General features: G+C 42.7%; 2 protein-coding genes across 10 annotated transcripts in view; one reads left to right on the forward strand and one right to left on the reverse strand.

Moving 5' to 3' along the window:
* ANKRD27 (ankyrin repeat domain 27) overlaps positions 1 to 20,043 on the forward strand; it is a 71,042-nt gene that overhangs the window by 4,612 nt on the left and 46,387 nt on the right. Inside the window, exon 1 of one of the 9 annotated variants that reach the window (XM_083750454.1) lies at positions 11,894 to 12,010. The exons of 2 other annotated variants lie outside the window; for them this stretch is intronic. Coding sequence is in view for 1 of the 7 variants with exons in the window: in XM_083750448.1 (XP_083606574.1) it covers positions 17,546 to 17,596 (51 nt within the window). In the remaining 6 variants the exon portion in view is untranslated. Of the gene's footprint in view, positions 1 to 11,893; positions 12,366 to 14,292; positions 14,471 to 17,481; positions 17,597 to 18,970; positions 19,311 to 20,043 lie in introns of those variants that run through there. 6 more of the 9 variants (XM_083750451.1, XM_083750453.1, XM_083750450.1 and 3 more) reach the window with 6 other exon arrangements.
* RGS9BP (regulator of G protein signaling 9 binding protein) lies at positions 2,967 to 11,296 on the reverse strand (the record flags this gene model as incomplete). The annotated part of the gene is made up of 1 exon (XM_083750572.1): positions 2,967 to 11,296. One exon carries the CDS (start codon positions 11,294 to 11,296, stop codon positions 10,583 to 10,585), a length of 714 nt encoding a protein of 237 aa, XP_083606698.1. The 3' UTR covers positions 2,967 to 10,582.

A 20,043-nucleotide genomic window follows, 5' to 3' on the forward strand; every position in this document is an offset into this window, starting at 1 on the left:
ATGGGGTTGTGCAGCAAAGTTACCAGCAACCTGCTTCTGCATTTTGTTGTGAAACAATACAAAACATGTTGCCGGTGGAACCAGTACTTCCAGTACCAAGGGACTTTAACTTAGCACCACATTGGATACAACCCACAATGTAGAGAATTATTTGGTATTCCTTTATTGCAATATTATTATTGCTATTTTTCTTTCATTCATGCAATGCCTGAAATGTTCTAGGTGCTGTATATAAATTACAAATAACACGGTCCTTATCCATAGGCCTGTAGTCCAATAGACATGACAAGGGAAAAACAAGCAAATTCAGGTACCAGTTCTTAATGGTTACCAAGTTATGCCATTGTTTTTTTGGTAACTGGCTGACTATGAGCTGTACCCAGCTAGGTATTATGCAGAGTAGACCCATTGAAATTAGTCATGTGTATTAATTGGGTCTACTCTTGGTATAACTAGCATTAGATATAACCTAATATTATAAGTGACTTACCGGTACATATGTGCGGATATTTTAATTTTTGAGGTAAAGTTTTTTTCAATGTCCTTAAAGGATAAAAACCATTCTTAATACAAAACAAGGGATCATCTGTATGTGACTTCATGGACTTACCTGTTAATATATTTCCTTTAAATTAATTTCCCATCTTTTCCAGAAAAGTGCTAGTGAACATTTAACTGCTATGAAGTAGCTAAGTGAAATTGTTTTTATTTCCTCCTCTTTAAGTGCATTATAACTGGAGATTTAGAAACTATTATATACCTAGTCTTTGTTCTAAAGTTGAATCTGCACCCTAATTACAAGTACAGTGGTACCTCGGGTTACATACGCTTCAGGTTACAGACTCCGCTAACCCAGAAACAGTACCTCGGTTAAGTACTTTGCTTCAGGATGAGAACAGAAATCATACTCCGGCAGCCCGGCAGCAGCAGGAGGCCCCATTAGCTAAAGTGGTGCTTCAGGTTAAGAACAGTTTCAGGTTAAGAACGTACCTCCGGAACGAATTAAGTACTTAACCCGAGGTACCACTGTAGTCATTTTTTTAGAATCTGGACTGTTCTCTGAATCTGGACTGTTCTCTGAATTTGATTTCTTTCAAATTATTTTAAAATCTTCTTAAATTCATATTGCATTCTTAAGGTTTTTGTATTAATGTTATTTTTCTTGCCAACTGTAGAAGAGATAAATAAATAAGTTACATGATGGGATCTGATTTAATAGCTACTTTTAAACGTTGAGATATTCATGAAAAAATATAGGCTTCCCAGAGTTTACGTGCAGCAGATATGGATTTTGCCAAATAAAGAAAATAGAGATTGATTTGATTTCTCATTATCCTTCTGTCAACATGACTTGTAAGAAAAAGATTAATGTCTACATAAAGACCTGTCTTGCTTTCAAATCTGCAGTAAAATAATGTAAGGCCCAGTTCAAACACAGCCTCACAGCCTTCTCCCTTCTCTGTACATAAACAAAAGTGAAGTCTTACTTCACTTTAGAACTAGCCATAGTTGTGCATTGTATACAAACTTAGTTAACTGAAGGTTGGGCTTGTCATCCAGATTAAAATAGAAAATGGTTAGTTTCAAAATGAGCCAGCATCAAACCATAGCTGGCATGTTTAAGTTACCATTGTTTGTTTTAAACCAAGATTCCTGGTCTGTATGCAGTGCTTAGCTGTGCAAAATATGCCTGGTGGAATTATAACATGAGGTTTTGTCATCTCATCTGTGCAATATACTTTCATATAGACTGACTTCTCATTCCTTGCTGTAATGTTATTCAGATACTTGGCACATGCACAATTTCACAAAAGATTTAGAAAGCAGTCATTCTTCAGTAATCCCAGTTGTACTGTAGACTGCAGCTGACTGCTCACGTGTAGCCCTACTATTCCACTCAGACCTCAGCCTGCATTAAAAGACTAACATAATCGTATTGAGAGAAAGCATTTAGAGGACTATAATCCACTGGTCTTCCTGAATGACTTTTTACATAATGAAAATCTGTGAAGGGTAAATATGTTGATGAGGAGCTTCACAAACATTTATTTATATTCAAATTATTATTCCGCACTCTTAATTTTTAGCCGGAAGGCTAGGAGCTTTAATACCTCTTGGATTTTGTTTATATATAGAAACAATCCTGTGACACATGGCCTTCCGGGTTCTGTTGTTTTGAATTTTAATTTAATATTTCTTTTTTCATTACCGGATCTTTCCAACTGATTTTGGTTTGGTCATTTTTAACCTGCAGAAAACAGATGAAACCTTTAAGGTTCTTTAGTTCAACAAGCATAGATCAGCATTCAGTGCTTGATTTTTCCAGATGCAGACCCCTTGGCACATCACCATAAATTGTAATTGAATTTTCTCTTTCTGTCCTCTCTATAGATCTCCAAAATTCTTGGTTGCTGTGAATCTTAGGGTGAATGTAGGATACCAGTGTTCTAAGAGTCAGTGTGCTGGAGTAATTCAAAAGCTGACACACCCATCATCTAAGTTTATTTACTTTAAAGGTAGTGACACTTTAAAAAAAATAGAACTTCCAAGTGAATGTGGTTATATTTCTGAGAATTAGCTTAGGTGCCACTGCTATAAAATGGAATTCACAAAGTCATCTGTAAGCAAATTCCCATTGCATTATATTATATATAAAGATGAAAAAGTTTGTGCTTGTCATGAGATGGAAGCAGCTGATTTGATAATATTTAAACAGTGTTTTGTGCTTCAGCCTTGCATGCATATACGTGGACAATAATAAATTTTTTGCAGGCGAGATTCCACTCAGTAAAATAAATATGGAAGTTTACGACAACTCTCTAATGCAGTGGTGGTGTTTCACAGTATAATAATGAAATAGGTTATTTGGAGTGTGTAGGCAATTCAGTATGAGTAACTCAGTTTGATTGATAAGCTTATGCTTGGGCATCTGTCTTTTTTTGAAAAATTGACTGTCACAAACAGGCTGGCAAGTTGACAGAACAGGCTTTATTTTAAATAAATAATAGCAACAGGCTTTATCCTGAGCACAAAAGCAACACTTTTGCTCAGATGGAATGATGCCAGCTCATTATAATATTTTAACACTTCCATATTCATACTAAAACAATTCAGTAATATGAACCTGACAAAACATTTTGAAGTAAAACCTGGATGTTATAAATCAAAAGTGCTTATTTCCTTTTATATTGCACACTCTGTATTTATAATTACTGGGCTATCATCATGGTCGTAATACATTACTTTGTCATACTCTATAAAATACGGCAAAGTTTGATTTTTTAAAAATCTTATTTTACAAAAAAAAGAGAGACCCCCTCTGCCTTTTCCAGTGAATATATACATTCTTAAAAATTACTAAGGCTGTAAACATAAGAAAATAACCAGGCCTTTAGAAGTGTGTGTGTGTGTGCCTACACAAAAGCCAAGCTTCTGCTTTAAATTTGTGATTCAGTTTATACATAACACCTAAGCCAAACCATGGGTTGGTCCAAATGGAGATTGTGGCTCCTTTGCTTCTTCAGTCCTGGAGCATGTTGTATGAACCAAGGCTTGTGGTTTGTTTCATTCCCAAGAAACCATGAGCTGTAACCGAGTTTTGTTTGGCTTACAGTTTATGATTTGCCTGGAGGGGACAAACTATGAGCCCAGGGTCAGATGACTTACTAGGTTAAACCATGGCTTAGCTCACAGCTGCAGAAGACTAGACCAAGAGCAAAGTGGCAGCAATCTCTCCTCTAGGATGCTTGTACATTTGTGCCAAGAAATTGTTCAGATTACCGTTATGTGCAACCCGAGCGAATGTGATCTTGTGTGTAAAATATATTCGGTACATCACAATCTAGTGGCTCAAGCACTAAGATATAAATCGTAGAATTGTAGAGTTGAAAGGGACTCTGAGGGTCATCTAGTCCAGCCACCTGCAATTAAGGCAGGCTTCCTCAACCTTGGCTCTCCAGATGTTTTTGGCCTACAACTCCTGTGATCCCTAGATAGTAGGACCAGTGGTCAGGGATGCTGGGAATTGTAGTATCAAAACATCTGGAGGGCCAAGTTTGAGGAAGCCTGAATTAAGGAATCTCAACTAAAGTACCCATGACTGATGGCCATCCAATTTGTGCTAAGAAACCTCCAATGAAGGAGAGTGCACTACCTGAGGGAGTCCATTCCACTGTTAAAGAGCTTTTACCATCAGAAAGTTATTCCTAATGTTCAATTGGAATCTTTTTTCTTGTAACATGAATCTATTGGTTCTGGTCCTATCCCCTGGAGGAGAAAACAAGCTTGTTCCTTCTTCCATGTGACAGCCCTTTAGATATTTGAAGATGGCCTTCATATAATTTTCCATGCTAAACATACCCAACTCCCCCAACCTTGGTTTCCAGACCCTTTATCATCTTGGTTGTCCTCTGCTGCACTCATTCCAGCTTGTCATTATCCTTCTTAAATGGTGGTGCCCAGAACTGGAGACAGTACTCCAGGTGTGATCTGACCAAGACAGAATAGTGGTGCTATTACTTCCCTTGATTTAGACATTAAACTTCTGTTGACGTAGCCTAGAATAGCATTAGCTTTTTTTACTGCTGCATCAGATGGTTGACTCATGTTAAGCTTGTGGTCTACTGAGACCCCTATATCCTTTTTGCATATACTACTGGCAAGCCAGGTGTCCCCCATCTTATATTTGTGCAGTTGGTTCTTCTTGCCTAAGTGTATAACATTACATTTGTCCCTATTGAAATTCATTTTGTTTGTTTGGGCCCAGTTCTCTAATCTGTTAAGGTCAGTTTTAATTCCAATTCTGTCTTCTGTAGCATTAGCTATCCCTTCCAGTTTGGTGTCATCTGCAAATTAACGAGCACACCTTCAATTCCTTCATCCAAGCCAAGTCATTTATAAAGATGGTGAACAACAACAGGCCCAGGACAGAATCCTGTGGCACCAACTTGTCCTTTTTTTCAGGATGACGAGGAACCATTACTAACTCCTCCATGATATCATGGGAAAAATCTTACTGAAATCAAAATATACTATGTCCACGGCATTCCCCTGAAACACCAAAAAAGAAATGAGGTTTGTCTGGCGTGACTTGTTTTTGAGAAAGCCATGCTGGGTCTCAGTAATCACAGCATCCTTTTTTAAGTGCTCACAGACATGGCCGTTTAATTGCCTGTTCTAGGCCAAGCAAAAACCGAAAGAAGATGTGAAGCAGGGCTGCTGAAGGGCAAGGGGTGTGCTGTTGGGAAAGTCACAAGGGCTAGACAGAGGCTTGGAGGGCCACATTTGGCCCTTGGGCCAGAGGCTCCCTATCCCCGCTTTATAGCAACTTGAATATAAAGACCCATAATGTAAATTTTCTGGAGTTAGACTACTTAGCAATTATTTGCTTAATTATGTTGCTTAATGTGAAGTACTTAATGTGGAAACTAATTTGTGTTGCTAAAATATGTAATATTTCCAGGACAGCTAGGCACGCTCATGCAAAACAAAGTTTAAATATGTGAATGGACATATATTAATTCTACCACAAAAAGGGAAATTATGAAAAGTCCTTACCACTTAACTTTCTGGTTTTTCTCACTTCACCTTTTAAGTTACAAATGGTCTCTAAAACATGGATAACATTTTCAAACTCTCTTATGCCCTCTAAAGCAGTTTATCAATCAGGATAGGCCCCTTAGGCTTTAAAAAACTTCTGGAGGGTTTAGTGATGTGCTTGGCTTTTATTTTTGTCAGTGACAAATGTCCATGAATTTGGTGAAACCATGTTTTGACTGGGGTGGCCTGAAGTGCAACTTCTAATAATTCAACAGTAATTTATTCCCACAAAACAAGCTGGAATGATTGCTACCTTCTGCTCTCATTGCCCATAGGAAGACCAGTGCAGAGGACACAGAATAATAGAATTGCACTGTAGAAGGTACCCCAATGCTCATCTAGTTCAACCCCAAGCAATGCAGGAATCTCAACTAAAGCATCCATGACAGATGACCATCCAGCCTCTGCTTAATAACCTCTTAGGAAGGAGAGACTGCCATCTTCCAACGGAGTCCATTCCACTGTCGAACAGCTCTTACTGTCATAAAGTTCTTCCAGTGTCTCATATCTTTCACATTTCCATAGAATTTTAGCTGTTATATTTTATTCCATTGATTTCTGCCTAGCAGGCTAAACCTGTCAAAATGTCTTCTTCCATATCACTATTTAAAGGTATGAGAGTCTTGACCCCCTTTGCATCTGGTCAGGTCAGCTTAGTAAACCAGGCGACAGGCAGCTGTGCCTAGGTCACATTGCGCATGTGATTACACTGGGCGTACATGTGAGATTAATGGTGGACCCATTAGGTAATTAGATAGTGGCAATCCTGTGTCTTAGATCATTTGGAAAACAAATCTTGTATGTCAGCATAATAGATTTACATCTCAAACCTGAAACTTTTACAAAGATGAGTAGAGAAATGACTACACCCAAGTTGGAACTAAAAAAAGTTATTAATCCGGATTTCCTGTTTGTTCCAGAACAAATGCAACTCTTGGAGTTCTAAATGTGCAAAGAATATAGAATCTGTTTCTGATTAAAATACTGCTAGCTGCAATCCAACTATGCAGTTCCCCCACTCTCAAGTTTAATAATGCCATTTGCAGACCAGCTTTAAGTGCAAGGTTTGTGAATCACACTGAAGAAAAAGGTCTAGCCCTTGTAGCAGTGAAGACAGCCACTCATGAACAATGTTTGAAGTGAAACAGTGGTCAGAACACAGGATCAATAGCAGCAGTTTGAGTCTATCTACATATGCAGAGATAGGTACTTTAGCACCAATATGAGTACACAGTTTTGACATCAAATACATAAATTCCAAATCCCACCTCTCAATTCCATTTTGGACTAAACACATATTTACAATCAAATATCAAAACACTTTTGATACCTCAAGTAATTAAGGCTGCTGTCTTGCTTATTGAACACAGGAGGATTTATTTATGTGTTATGCTTTGAAGTCTTGCCTGGTTGCAACTTCTGCAGAACCAAGACTTGTTGTCCAGTGCTGCCTGCAAACATGCAGCACAAATTTTACTAACAAGACTGCTGTTAATGGGTAGCCTGAGCCAGTTTCCTCAGAGAACTTATATTTAGGAAGATTAATGGTTCATTCCTAAAGAGAAGCAAGTTACGGAGTTAGGCTCTCATTCTGTGCATACTTACGGGGCATTCTTTCCCATAAAATCCCTGTAGGACAGAAGTCTACCTTGAGCATATTTGACTTGAAATATGGTCTACCTGTATGCAGAGAATTTTAAGTTTTGGCTTACAAGTAAATAAGTGTAAACTTAAAATTCTAAGGAAACTAATGTGGGTATGACGTAGGACTCACATAGAAAGAGTTCAAGAATGGTCAGTAAATCATTAGTCTTAATAGATTTGCCAGGTACATACCTAAGTATATGCATTTGAAGGCAGAACCTATAGATTTTCACTGGCAGCCCCGCCTCCTATGCATGTTGTCTCAGAAGTTAAAGTCCAGCTATATTCAATGGGACTTTAATTCCAAGTAAGTACAAAAAGCATTGCAGCTGTGCAGCCTGATCCTATTGCATGTAGGTCCCACTTATCCCAATGTTGACTAGCTTTCAACTGTTTTTAGGTTTGCCAACATCCACTGAGTCCAACATAACCTTCCATGTAAATATACAGAGAACTGGGTTGCACGTATCCAGTTTGCAAGGACATTAATGAGACAAGCATACTAATCCTAAACATGCCATATGGAAGTTCCTTTGAAATTAATGGGACCTAATTCCAAGTATTACATTCAGGATAGCTCTATTAATAAAACTTAACAGATTTGTCAATAGGAGACTCATGCTCTTAGCCCAAGTGACTTAGGGTCAGGGTATAAGATTCTGCTGCCTGCTTCTTAGTAATCACACAATATGTTCTTGTTAGCCTTGTAGCAGTTGCTGGGTGGGTGGATGCTCTTGAGTTAGCCAATTAATTTAAATGTAATGAGCTAGCCCATAGTGTTAGACCATGTAGATCAGTCCTGTCTAGAGCAGAGGTGAACTTCAGGTCTGGGGCCCAAATGTGCCCCCAGGTCTCTCTATTCAGCCACTGGAACTCTCCTGAGGCCACACATCCTCCCCAGAAAGTTGCCCAGAATGGAATGTGAACTTTGGGCTGAAAAAGGTTCACCATTATGGGTATAGAGAAAGTGGAAGTAGCTCTTAAGGAACTCGTGTAAAGGAACTTAGGGCATCCTATCATGCAAAGTATATCACTATCACAATGCCAGTCTAAAACACATATCAGCATTGCTATGAAATCTGACACTGGACAATTGTAACTCATGGCTTTGTTAGACCCAAGGGTTCAGATTAAGGTTTTCACCGACTTGTGCACTTAAAAGTTTGAAGAGGTTGAAGCTTGACCTGTAAATCTTCTCATCACTTCAATTAACTCAGTTAATTCAAGGGGCAAGTAGAGAAGCATGTTTTGTGTACATGAGCAATACAGTCCTAAGCACGTTTATTCAGAAGTAAGTCTCACTTACTGCTAAGTAGACAGGGATGGGACCACACTTTCAGTTGCTTAACTTTGTTGCCTGGAACTGCTAATTGCTGCTAAAGAGGTTAGAAATGTTCAGTAACACCCTTGTAGTTTGAATGAGTGGAACTGCATGTTGAGTATACTGTTCTTGACAATCCGCTGTGACTGAAATGAAACTGCTTTAAAAGCCATTTTAGATAGGGCCTTTGTCTGCACAGGAATGCCTCTTGCATCCCCTTTAAAGAGACTGTTCCACAGACAGCTTAAAAGAGGAGCAATGCTCTCTTTTACATAATGTTTATCTAGCTCCACAGTCTAGCTCCAACAGCCCTGTGCTCAGATGCTGCCATCCAAGTCACATTTGTGCCAGGTCTTGGGTATGTCAGGATTATAAGATTGATTCTAATCTTCTTGGCTCTGGCAGGTACATATGTAAATCTCATTAACAGTAATAGGAGATGTACATGTGTAAACTTCAGACTGTCAACGTGAGATCATGCCTCTTCTTTGCACCATAGAATCAGAGTGGAGCTCAAGCACAGGAAAGGGTTCTCTGGAATCTCCAGGTAAGCCTGGGAAAGACCCCTGTCTGAAGCCCTGGAGAGCCACTGCCAGTGAGTGAAGAAACATAATGCCGTGTTAGATGAACTAATGGTCTGACTTGGCACAAGGCAGATTCATAGGTTTTAACGTCCTGTTACAGCATTAAAAAATCAGTGATAGTGGCCTGTTTTTAGGCCACATTGACACCCCAAAGCTGAAACACATTATATGAAAGTCCAACTGAAATAAATGGAATCTTCTTTATAAGTATGCTCAGGATTATAGCCAGAGCCTGCATTTAAAGCTTCGATTCTAAACACATTTACCAGAGAGCAAGTCCTATTTAACTCAGTAGAGTTTACTTCTGAGTAAACATACTTGGGATCTTGCTGCACTCTAGCTTCACTGTTTTTTAGAAACACCACTGTTCAGCTTCCATGCACAAACCAGGGGAGTTGTGCAGTGCGATCTTATTTACTCAGAATCAAATCCTGAATTCACTGACACTTGCTCCCAGCTCAGGTATGTGTATTCTTACATGATTTCAAGGCAATGAATACACGTACTAGGGAGTAAATCCTACTGTGGGTATGTGATATATGCATTATATATAATGCAGCATGTGTGCACACTGTATAAGGGGGGTATAATGCAGCATCCTTTCTGGAAGATTTGGTCTGAACGGGCATTTAAACTTGACTGACAGTGAACAAAGAAGCTGAACTGGTTCTACCCCACAGCAAACTATAAGTGGTAGAATATGTTATGCAACAGTGAATTGAACACAGAGCTTCTTAAGGTCTCTGTAAATGGTGCTTAATCTTTCTTCTGCAGATTTGGATTGCCTTTCACAGTGTATGCTGTGCCAAAGTGCAATTAGTTCCGATAAAACAAAAGAAGTTCAGATCTCTTAAACCATTTGGTTCTAAACTCCCCCTCCCACCAAAAAATAAATAAATACTATCAGGCTTAGCACCCAGGGCTAAAAGCACACTTCTTTTAGAGACAGAAAACAAATCTTCAACTCAGGACCACAACATCATTTATGTTTGTAGGAAATTATATGTAAATTTATAGGTGTCTCCATTTTGCCACTGAATTAATTCCCATCTCCAAATCATGTGCAATTTGTAATCAGTTTGTAAACATGGACCAACAGTAGAACCTACTCACAAACAATACTTTTTTTCCTGCTTACTGAGAATAATCATCTATAAATAGCGAACAAATCCCTACTATGGCTGGGAGTTGTAATACCCACATACCTTAGATGGACTGTTCTTTAAAGCTAGAATATCGCACAAATCCTCAGGCTTAGGACTTGAACAGAACACATCCCCTGCCCCTTATTCCGGCACAGGGATCCCATCCCATACTCGCCTCCTCCCTCCACCCTTTCGCTTGGAAAACCATAATCTGGGGGAACAAACGCCTCTCCTTTTTCTCCCTCATCAAGAAAAGCCAAACTCTTCTCCTGAACCTGGCATCCCCCACCTTAGGAGAGCTTTGCCACACACACGGCCAGGATGATGGCGATGAGGAGGACAGCCGTGAAGATGATGCCGGCCAGCACTTTGCTGATATCGCAAAAGGCCTTGCTCTCCTCCACCTCGATCATGCCGATGGAGGAGGCGCCCACGCTGATGGTGGACTTGAGCTCCGCCCCGGGGTCCTGCTTGGCCTCCACCGTCCATTGCGGGACGCTGACTTTCATCTCCATCTCGTACATCATCTCCCCCACTTGGTTGATCTCGTTCTCCAGGTCCTTCAAATCCACCACGTCGATGTTGTTGTCCGCCTCGTATTTCATGTTCTGGACGCTCATGGCCCGGGCGGCCACCCCGGAGGTGCCGCCGCTCATCCCCGTCTGGATGAGCGGCTTTTTGGGTACGTTGAGGGGGAACTCCTGGCCCAGCTCCAGGGCGCGCCGCATGTCGGTCTCCAGGATCTCCAAGCAGGTGGAGAAGAGGACCCAAAGCCGCTCGAATTCCGCCTTGTCCTCTTTGCTCACCGTCTTGTCCCGCAAGGCGGCCGTGAGCTTGTTGCGGTTGGCCACCGCCAGTTCCTGGGCTTTCTGCCGGGTCTTCTTGAGCTCCTCGCGCAGGTTCTGCGAGTCCGAGGTGCCGCCGATGGTCAGCACCATGTGCCGGTAGCAGGCCGTCACTTTGCTCAGCGCGTCCAGCAGCGCCTTGCACTCATCCTTCGCCATGGCGCGCGCCGGCCGGGGCAGCCGGGCTGCCGCTGCTTCTCAAGGCCCTACGCGCTGCTCCTCCTCCCCCCGCCGCCCCTCCTTCGAAGCTCAGCCCCGGTGGCTCCGTCTCCGGACCCCGCGCACATGGCAGAGCCCCCCGATCGCCCACAGCCCGCGCCGCTCACCGCCTGCTGGAGTCAGCGCAACGCCTGGATCTTGGGCGAGCGAGAAAAAACCTCGCCCTGGACTGGTTGCTCTCCAGCATCCTTGGGAAACGCCACCGCAGGAGCTGAAAGACAGGTGTCAGGAGAGCTAGCTGGCCGCCCTCGCTGTCTTGTGCCTTCCTCGTGAGACTGAGCTCCGTCCCGGCTCCCTTTAAGCGCGCTCGGGTTCCCGAGCAGGCGCCGGGCTGCCGGCCTTAAATAGCGCACAGCTGGAGTTTCTGGAGCCAATCACAGGGGCCCCCAGCCCGCCTTTTCAGAGTCGCCTCTGCCGCCGCCACCACCACCACCACCGCCGGGCTCCTGCTCTTCCTCTTCTCTCCGCCGAACGCCGCATCTGCTTTTCCGGCTGCTCCTGCTGCTGCTTTTCGGTGAGCCTCCCCCCCCCCCCCAAGCTCCACCTTCTCGGGCTGCTTACTGAGCAGACGTGGTCGAAGCGGCTGTGGAAACGGCCCGGCGGATTGGCTGGCCTGCTGGGAAGTGCCCGCCTCGGTGGCTTGGCGAGGAAGAGGCAAGGCTCTGGGCGGCTGCAGGGGGGCCGGGGGCGCAGGAAGGCGGCGAGCGAGGCGGCCGCCAAGGAGCCCTGGTCGCACTCGGTGGCTCGGGAGGCAAGTGAGCCAGGAAGTCCGGGGGGCCAGAGCTTGAAGCGCTTGAGCGCCGGCCGAGAGGCGTCCCGGCCAGCGGATTCCCTCCAGGCCTCTCCTGCAGGGTTTGGTCCTCAGCCTGGGCCAGTGCGGGCGCTTCTTGGAGTCAGGCGGCTGGAAGGGAACTGGGGGGCCCTGCAGCCCAATGTCGCGTGTGTCGTGAGCTGCTTCCTTTCCGCTTCCTGCCTTTCGGGCGTTCGGGTTCTCGGACGTGTCCTTTCAGTAAGTGCTGCTTTGCGAAGGGAGTGAAGTTGCAGGGTGATGCAGAAAAGTTCAGGGGGGGAGAAGCGTTAGGGGCTTATTGCTTCCCTTGAGGCAGTCCCTGGAAAGTGTTTGGTGTGTGGCCTGAAATATCCTTGACTGGAGAAGAAATAGGCAGCTGAAGATGTGTTTGAAATGAGTTTCTGGCTACATAACGTCCCTTGCTGCTAATACTGTAGATATTAAGCCGAGTCAACCATGTGGATTATAACTGGAGACTTCATCGGGAATGAGCAGCGGTACAATCCTGCATGTTTTACTTTGAAGCAAATGCCCCTGAGCTCTATGGGGCTTGCTCCCAAGTACCGTAGTTATGCATAGGATTCTGAAAAGAGGAGTTCTTGCAATCTACTTTCTGTCCACACAGGAAGTTGTGGTCTGCAGTCTTTCCAGTGTGGGCTTCTCTGTAACTCCTCTGTGGAAGGACATGTTTGAATCCCTTGGGCATTTTTGAAACATTAAGCAGTTCATAAATGCTTTAAGTTCACATAAATAAATACATGGGTAAACTTAATTTTTTGGATGGAAAACAGGATATTGATGGTAACTTTTATGTAAAGTAGCTAAAAGCACATATTCTAAAATACCCACCATGACATAGTATCCTTCTAGCAGGCAAACACAGTAATTAAGCGATTAAGACAGTAACCCTATATCAATTTACCTAGGAGTAAGTCCAGTGGAGCTTCCTGCTGTGTAGGCATGTATAGAATTGCATTGTGACTGGCTTTGCCATCCCATAGACTAGTGTTCAAGAGACTAGAATCCTACTCTTGTCTGCTTTGATGCAAGGTCCACTAAATTCAGTTTTATCTTATTTCCAATAAGTATAGGATTTTTAAGGAGGCAATGCATAGTATCTGCTCAGAGTAAGCCCCCTAATGAACTTGGTGGGGGCCTGACTCTGAACAAACATGCATTTATGTTGGGTTGCATGCCTGTAATTCTAGACACACTCATTTAGGAATAACTCCCACTGCAGGCACCTGCTGCTGAGTAAACATGGGTGAGAAAACAATTACTTAAGTGATATGTAGGCCATGTTCTCAAAGTGAAACTTCTATTTGCAATTTTCAAGATGCCTTGCATAATACAAAGAAACAAGTGTAATAAAGCATATTTATTAAGAGTTTTGACGAATTCTGGGGGTGGGGTGGGAGACACGATGACTTGTGTGTGAAGAATAGTATAGTTCACATCCTAGCAGAAGCCCAATTCTTCATTTACTAGCATTCACACACACCCTTATTTAAAGTAAAATGTTGGGGTTTGGTACCCTATCTTTACACCAGTTGAGGTTTTTTATCTACATGGAGGTTGATTTCCACTTGCTGTTTTGCTTAGATTCACTAGTTTTGTTTCCAAAGTAGGGGCAGGCATTATGCTAAAAGCTTGTGTATTAGAAAGCAGTGGCTGCTTGGAAGCAAGTTCACTCCTTGTATGCAGTTAACAAAACAACATAGGAAGCATCAGTTTTGAGTTACTTATGCATGGAGCATTTCTAAGTAGAACGTTGATAAGTCATGTGGCTGGGCGTTTAAATCGGCACCACATCTTGTCAACTGACTTTCTCGGAAAGAGCTTACGCGAACACTGCTTTTGAAGTTTGTCAAAGCAGCAACTTCACCAGTGTCTTGAGCCAACTTATTTTGCAGGGTGGGGGGATAAGGGCACCCCCAAACCCCCAGCCCAGTGAAGATTGTGTCCTCACTGACCACATAATGCTGAACAGGGTGTGTGGGTGAGTGAGGGAGAGGGAACAGAGTGTTCTGGAAGATGGCAGTGTGGCTGGAGCCATAACCAGAGCATTCCATCCACACTACAGCTTCTTGTTGTAATTAATCTGTTTTGAATAGTCTGTTTTGAAAGACCACAAGCTCTGCACTCTGAACTCCGTGGCTCAATTATCAAATTGCATTATTGCATGCCTGTTTCGTAAGTCAAGTGGCAGCATGAACTTCATCAGGTATTAGCTGTATAGATCTGTGGTGTTACAGATCTCTTCAGTGGCCCTACAGGTGGTCCTCATTTACTGCACTGAGAGCAGCAGGCACTTTCCTGATGCTGCGAGGTTCCTAACTAGCTTGGGGAATGAGGAGGAAGCCATACTTAATTGTTTGTGGATATATAGGTTGTTTTAAAGGCCTTGTTTGTTTTGCATTTTAATTCTGAATATTTTGATGTTTTATGACATTGTTTTATTGCATATTTTAATTATGTGTGGCCATCCTTCTTAAACTGGTTTTATATTTGTAAACAACTAAAGTGGTGAATGAATGAATGAATGAATGAATGAATGAATCAATCAATCAATCAATCAATCTGCTATATATTTTAGAAAGTGGTTTGTCTTGTCTTCTGTTTCTTCTCTATATATTCAGACGCCTCTTGAGATATGATTGCTAAACGTGGCACAAACGTTCCTTCCCAAGATGGGGACTGCAGTCTTCATTGATGTTTAGATGCCAGGCACCATTTTGAATCAAGATGGTGGACCAAAACATGAGTTTGGATTGGCAGCACCTGATTTTTGGTGTCACAGGTGCAAACTCACAAATTGCATTATCCATTTTAAAAAAAGGTTTCTAAAAATACCCATGCAGCACTGGGCACTTCCTGCTAGTCAATTGATGATGATGATGATTATATATAATATAGAGGATTTCCTGAGGGGATCTGTCTGACATCATAGATAAGGTTACCACCAGTGGGCCAAATAAAAGTGAGTACAATTAGAACTTAATGATTTTCAAAAGGTGGGAGTGAGCATTGGAGATAAACTTCTTGGTCTGAAGCCAAAATACTGACTGTAGACACATTGGCATCTTAAAATACAGCTAGGTCTTCTTTTTCTCACTTTCAGAGGATGCAACAGGATAGATATAGATTGGAGCCAACATTGTGCGTACATGATTTCCCAAATAAGCGGTGGGCGTGCATTAGATTCAGAAAAGATGGGAGTGCATACCCAGCCTTTGTGGCATAGACTCTTCACTTCCCCAAGCAATGCAGTTATAGGGTAGCTTGCTCTGGGTTTAGGTTTCTCTGGATTGGAGCACTTACCGTATCTGTATTTCCTTTGCTCAATGTACAAATAAACAAGTAAAACAGGAATGCAGAGAAAGGGCAGACACCCCATGAAGTAGATCTATTACACCATATCAAATCCCCAGAGAACAGGCCAGACCCCAGATATACTTCTAGCATTTAGCTAATTCTGACTGCTCTGCCTCATTTATGCCCAAACTATTGCTCAGCCCCTTCCATTAACTGATGTGTGTGGAGTCACCACCTTGAATCTTTGGCTATCTCTTCAGACACAATGGAGGGATGATTGACTATCTCATAGCAATTGGTTCCTATCAGCTGGCCATTAAGAGTAGTAGGCCAGAAGCTGTAAAGCCATGTACAGCTTAGGCAGGGAACTTTTCAGCTCAAGTGTCACATTCACTTGTGGGGGCCACATGCCATTTGTGGGATTGGCCATAGGCAAATGTGGGCAGAGCAACAAATGTGAATTTTATCTTTGTACAAGAGGCTAAACTCTACACATACACACCCCTCTCTGTCCTTCATTCACACAAGCTAGAAGCATTATCAGAAATCAGGAACATAGTTCTGCCAGCAAAAACACTCAAGGAGGAATGCAAAGCAGAGCTAGTGAGGGGTGTTGCCTAAAAACCAGGGTGTGTGGCCTGGGGTGAGGCCAATGGCTGGATAAAGGGGGCCTAGAAGGCTGCATTTGGCTCCTGGGCCTGAGGCTTACCATCTCTGATGTAAGAGAATAGTCTTATCAAATAGTACAGTTTTTAAATTAACTTGGTTAATTTAACTTGTGTTGGGAAACACAAGAATATTAAGTGGGTATGTTTTTCATAGACAGAACTACTAGGCTTTTGCCTCAAACTTTGCAGGATATCCTGGGGTCTGACATGGTTGTGGGATGTGCTTGAGATCATTTGTTTGCTTTAAATGAGGTTTTGCTTTCCTTTCCCCCCAGTCATTTGATGCTGTAGCTGTAAAAGAATGGATCCATTGAAGTTAAGTTTAACTGCCTTCCTCATTGTGAAAATGCTCTGCTTAACAGATCCAAAAACAGACCCTGCTTTAGCCACCCCATAAACTTAACAATGTCAGAAGATGACTCATCCACACAAGTGACCTTGAAATATTTCCTGAAAGCATGCTTGATTGTCTTGCATTGCTAAACCTGTTTAGAGGTGGGCTTGTGGCATTTATGCGAGAACCATCCAACAAATGTGACCTGCTAGACATGCTGTGAAATGTTTGTTTGCCAAGCAGGGTAATATTGTGTGGTATCAGCACATGACCACATCCCGTAGCACATGTTTAAAATAAATCTAGTGATAATCCTTCCTGGGGTATAAGAATATAGGTTCAGGGATACATAATCTTCCATGTTAATGTTCTAGGAGGAGAGGGCTAGGCTAGTACTTCCTTATATAAGGAGGGAGCCTTTTTTATATGCAAGAGCATTAATCAAGTGATTCCTCCACATGCTTTTCTGGTGGCTGTGTCATGTGGTTTTCTTCTAAACGTCTAACATGGCTTTGGCTCTAGTTCAAACTTTCTTCTATGAACTTGGGCTAATTGCAATCCCTCAGCCTACCCTACTGTGGAGAGTGGTGTTGACTGTAAAAAGGGGATACCCCTCTGTTTTCCTGAGCCACTCTGAGAAAAGACGTAATGCAATGCTAAAGGTATCACAACACACCTGCTAAGTGTGAATCCAGGGCAGATAGGGGGCCTAGGGTTGCACCTGACATATTCCCCTGTTTTTCCATATTCTACATTATTCAGCATTCTTCTCTGAACCTTTTCTCAAGATAGACTATTTCCATCTAGAATGGCTATTAGTATTACTACCCCAGGGGGAACACTCTAACAACCCCTTCTAGGAGTTTTACTCTTCAGGAATCAGAGTAGTTTGCCATGCCAAGATAATCCCAAATCCCCATCAGAACTGGTCCCTGTCTCTGCAGGTCGTCAACCCCTATCTAACAGTTTTAACTGTCAAGTTTTGAATTGTTTTAAGTAGCTCTGATTGGTTGCTGGGTCCCCAGGAGGCTTACCATGGGTATGTCCATCAACTCCCCTCAGCATAAGTAAACTAAGGAAGAATGAAGTGTTGGAGAGAAGATGTAGTCTGCCAGCTGGTTCTGGGAGCAACTGTTAGTGTGGCTTGGCTTGTATCTGTTCTGTTGGTACTAAGCAGTTTAGACTTGTCACTTGCAGTGTGTAATCCCATATGCTGGGAATTGCCTGCTGTCTTGCCATCACTTGGAACTACTTCTTCTGGCCCATCAGAGCTACCATCTGTCAATATCAAAACTACTTTATATCACTGTCTATTTGCGTTATGATCCCATCTGCATTTGGCCACGAGCTATAGATGCTACACTTATAACTAAGCAGCAGCGTTCACGATTAAAAAGCACCAATCGCTTTAGCCCCTAGAATGATTGTAGCTGTTGGTACTGCTTGGCTTATAAAGTTATGTTGTGTTTACTAGTTAGTGGCATCCTTCAGGTTTCTCTTGGCAAACTGGGCATCTTTGCATGATCTGTTCAAGACTGCAAAGATTCTGAACTCCAAATTTTCTTGAAATTGGCCTGTCCTAATCAATAGGCTTTACCAAGAGGCTCCAGCTGTGTCCCAGAGCATGGCCTCATGCACTTGGTAGAGTAGCAGTGGGGAATCCTAGTTGGCCTGCCTGGTCTCCCCATTTAGCCCACAGCATGGTTTGGACCATGCCATGCCCACCTGTCCATCACCTGATGAGATACTGTCAGGCACAGGACTTATCAGCCCTTAGGGCCAAATTGTAAAGGAATAATAAAGAACTTCCTTTTAAGTACCATATTTTTTGCTGCATAATACGCAGTTGACCATAAGACGCACCTAGTTTTTAGAGGAGGAAAACAAGAAAAAAAAATATTCTGAACAAAACAGTGGATGTATGATTTTTGTGGTTCATGCTGTGGCCACAGACATGTGATCTGATCGTGAATTTGGGGTGACCCAATGTAAAAATCCTGAGGATCCATGGGCTTTTACCTTCCCCCCTCCCAGGCAGCTTCGTCCCTTATCTCTCTTCCGATCCCACCGATCAGCTGTTTCCTTTCAACACTCCCTTCCCTCTTGTTTGCCTTAGTGTAGTGTCTTTTCCTTAGCTGGAGCAGTTTTTTGCTCCTCCTTTTCTTCTAATTTCTCTCCTTGTTGCTTTAGTCTTCCTGTTTCCCTCCTTTGCAAGTTTGCTGTCTTTTCCTCCTCCCTCCCAGGCAGCCTCCATTATCTCTAGCATCCCTTCTCTCTCTCTCTCTCTCTCTCTCTCTCTCTCTCTCTCTCTCGGATCAGCAAATGATCAGTGGCTTTGTTTCAACACCCACGTCCCTCTTTCAAAAAAAAGAGCATGATCTGCTTTTTGCCCCTGGGCAATTTGGCTCCAGGAACCATGTATTCGCTCCATAAGACGCACAGACAATTCCCCTTACTTTTTAGGAAGAAAAAAGTGCGTCTTATGGAGCAAAAAATATCTGAGATGTGTGTTTTAAGGTCCTCCCTATTATGTAGCTGTAATCTGTTTTAACCATTCTGAATTCTAAATGGTTGTAACCTGGCCTGGGACCTGCTGGTGAATGATGGGTAATAGCTTTAGTAATAATAAGTTCTCTTCTGATTGTCCCTTTCCTGTTGTGGGCACTTTCTGAGTTTGCAGCAACAAGAAAAAGGTGCCAAATTTAAAAAGGACCAGATTACAACTGGAAAGGAAGAGAGACTTGAACTAAAGATTGGATTGCAAAGGGAGCATTGTGGGGAATGCTTGGAGTGCACTCCTGATCCTTGGGTTCAGAGTTGGAGCACCTGATGTCAGATGATTGACAGGTAGACAGGCACTCCCACTTGTCCAAGTGGTCCATGGAGAGTGGGCCTGCCAATTGGATCCAGTTCCCCACCCCTGGGGCAGAGAGAGGGCCTCAACTGAGAAATCTTTACGCCCCGCTGTAGGTGGTTTCTTTTCCCTCTAAAACAGGAGCCATACAACTGAATGGCATGGGGAAAAGGTGCTGCTGCTTAGAGACCCTTATGATGGGAAAAAACCTGTTCATTACATCATTTTTGTGTGGTGGTGGTGGGATTTGGCAAACTAAATTTTCACCCAAGGAAGCAAAATAGCATGAATAGACCCTACCAGTGTTTTGTTTTTTAAATGGAGGGAATGGGAAACTTGACATTCTAGGATGGATTCTGAAGTGGGCAAGATTGGTTGGGAAGGGCTGAGCATTACTTGAGACTGATGGCTTGGTTGTGAGTCCTGGAAGACCTGCTCCTTGCCTTGTAGGCCTTTCCCCACCTGGTCCAGGAGGGTGAGGCCATGACAGATGCCTGCTACAAAAGCTGAGGTCCGAACAAACTATTGGGCTGGGGTATTGTTAGGAGTAGTTGTTGTTGCTGCTCCTGATTTTAAATTTTTGTATATTTATTTTTATCATTATTGTTATATATGTGGCAATTGTTCAATTTGGTTGTGTACTTTTAAAGGTTTTATTTGTTTTGTTTTGTTTTGCTTTGAATATAAGCCGCACCTTTAAAATTGGGGGGGGGGGGAGAGGAAAAA

This window comes from Podarcis gaigeae (assembly GCF_964106915.1).
Source record: "Podarcis gaigeae genome assembly, chromosome: 8".
Classification (NCBI taxonomy): Eukaryota; Metazoa; Chordata; class Lepidosauria; order Squamata; family Lacertidae; genus Podarcis; species Podarcis gaigeae.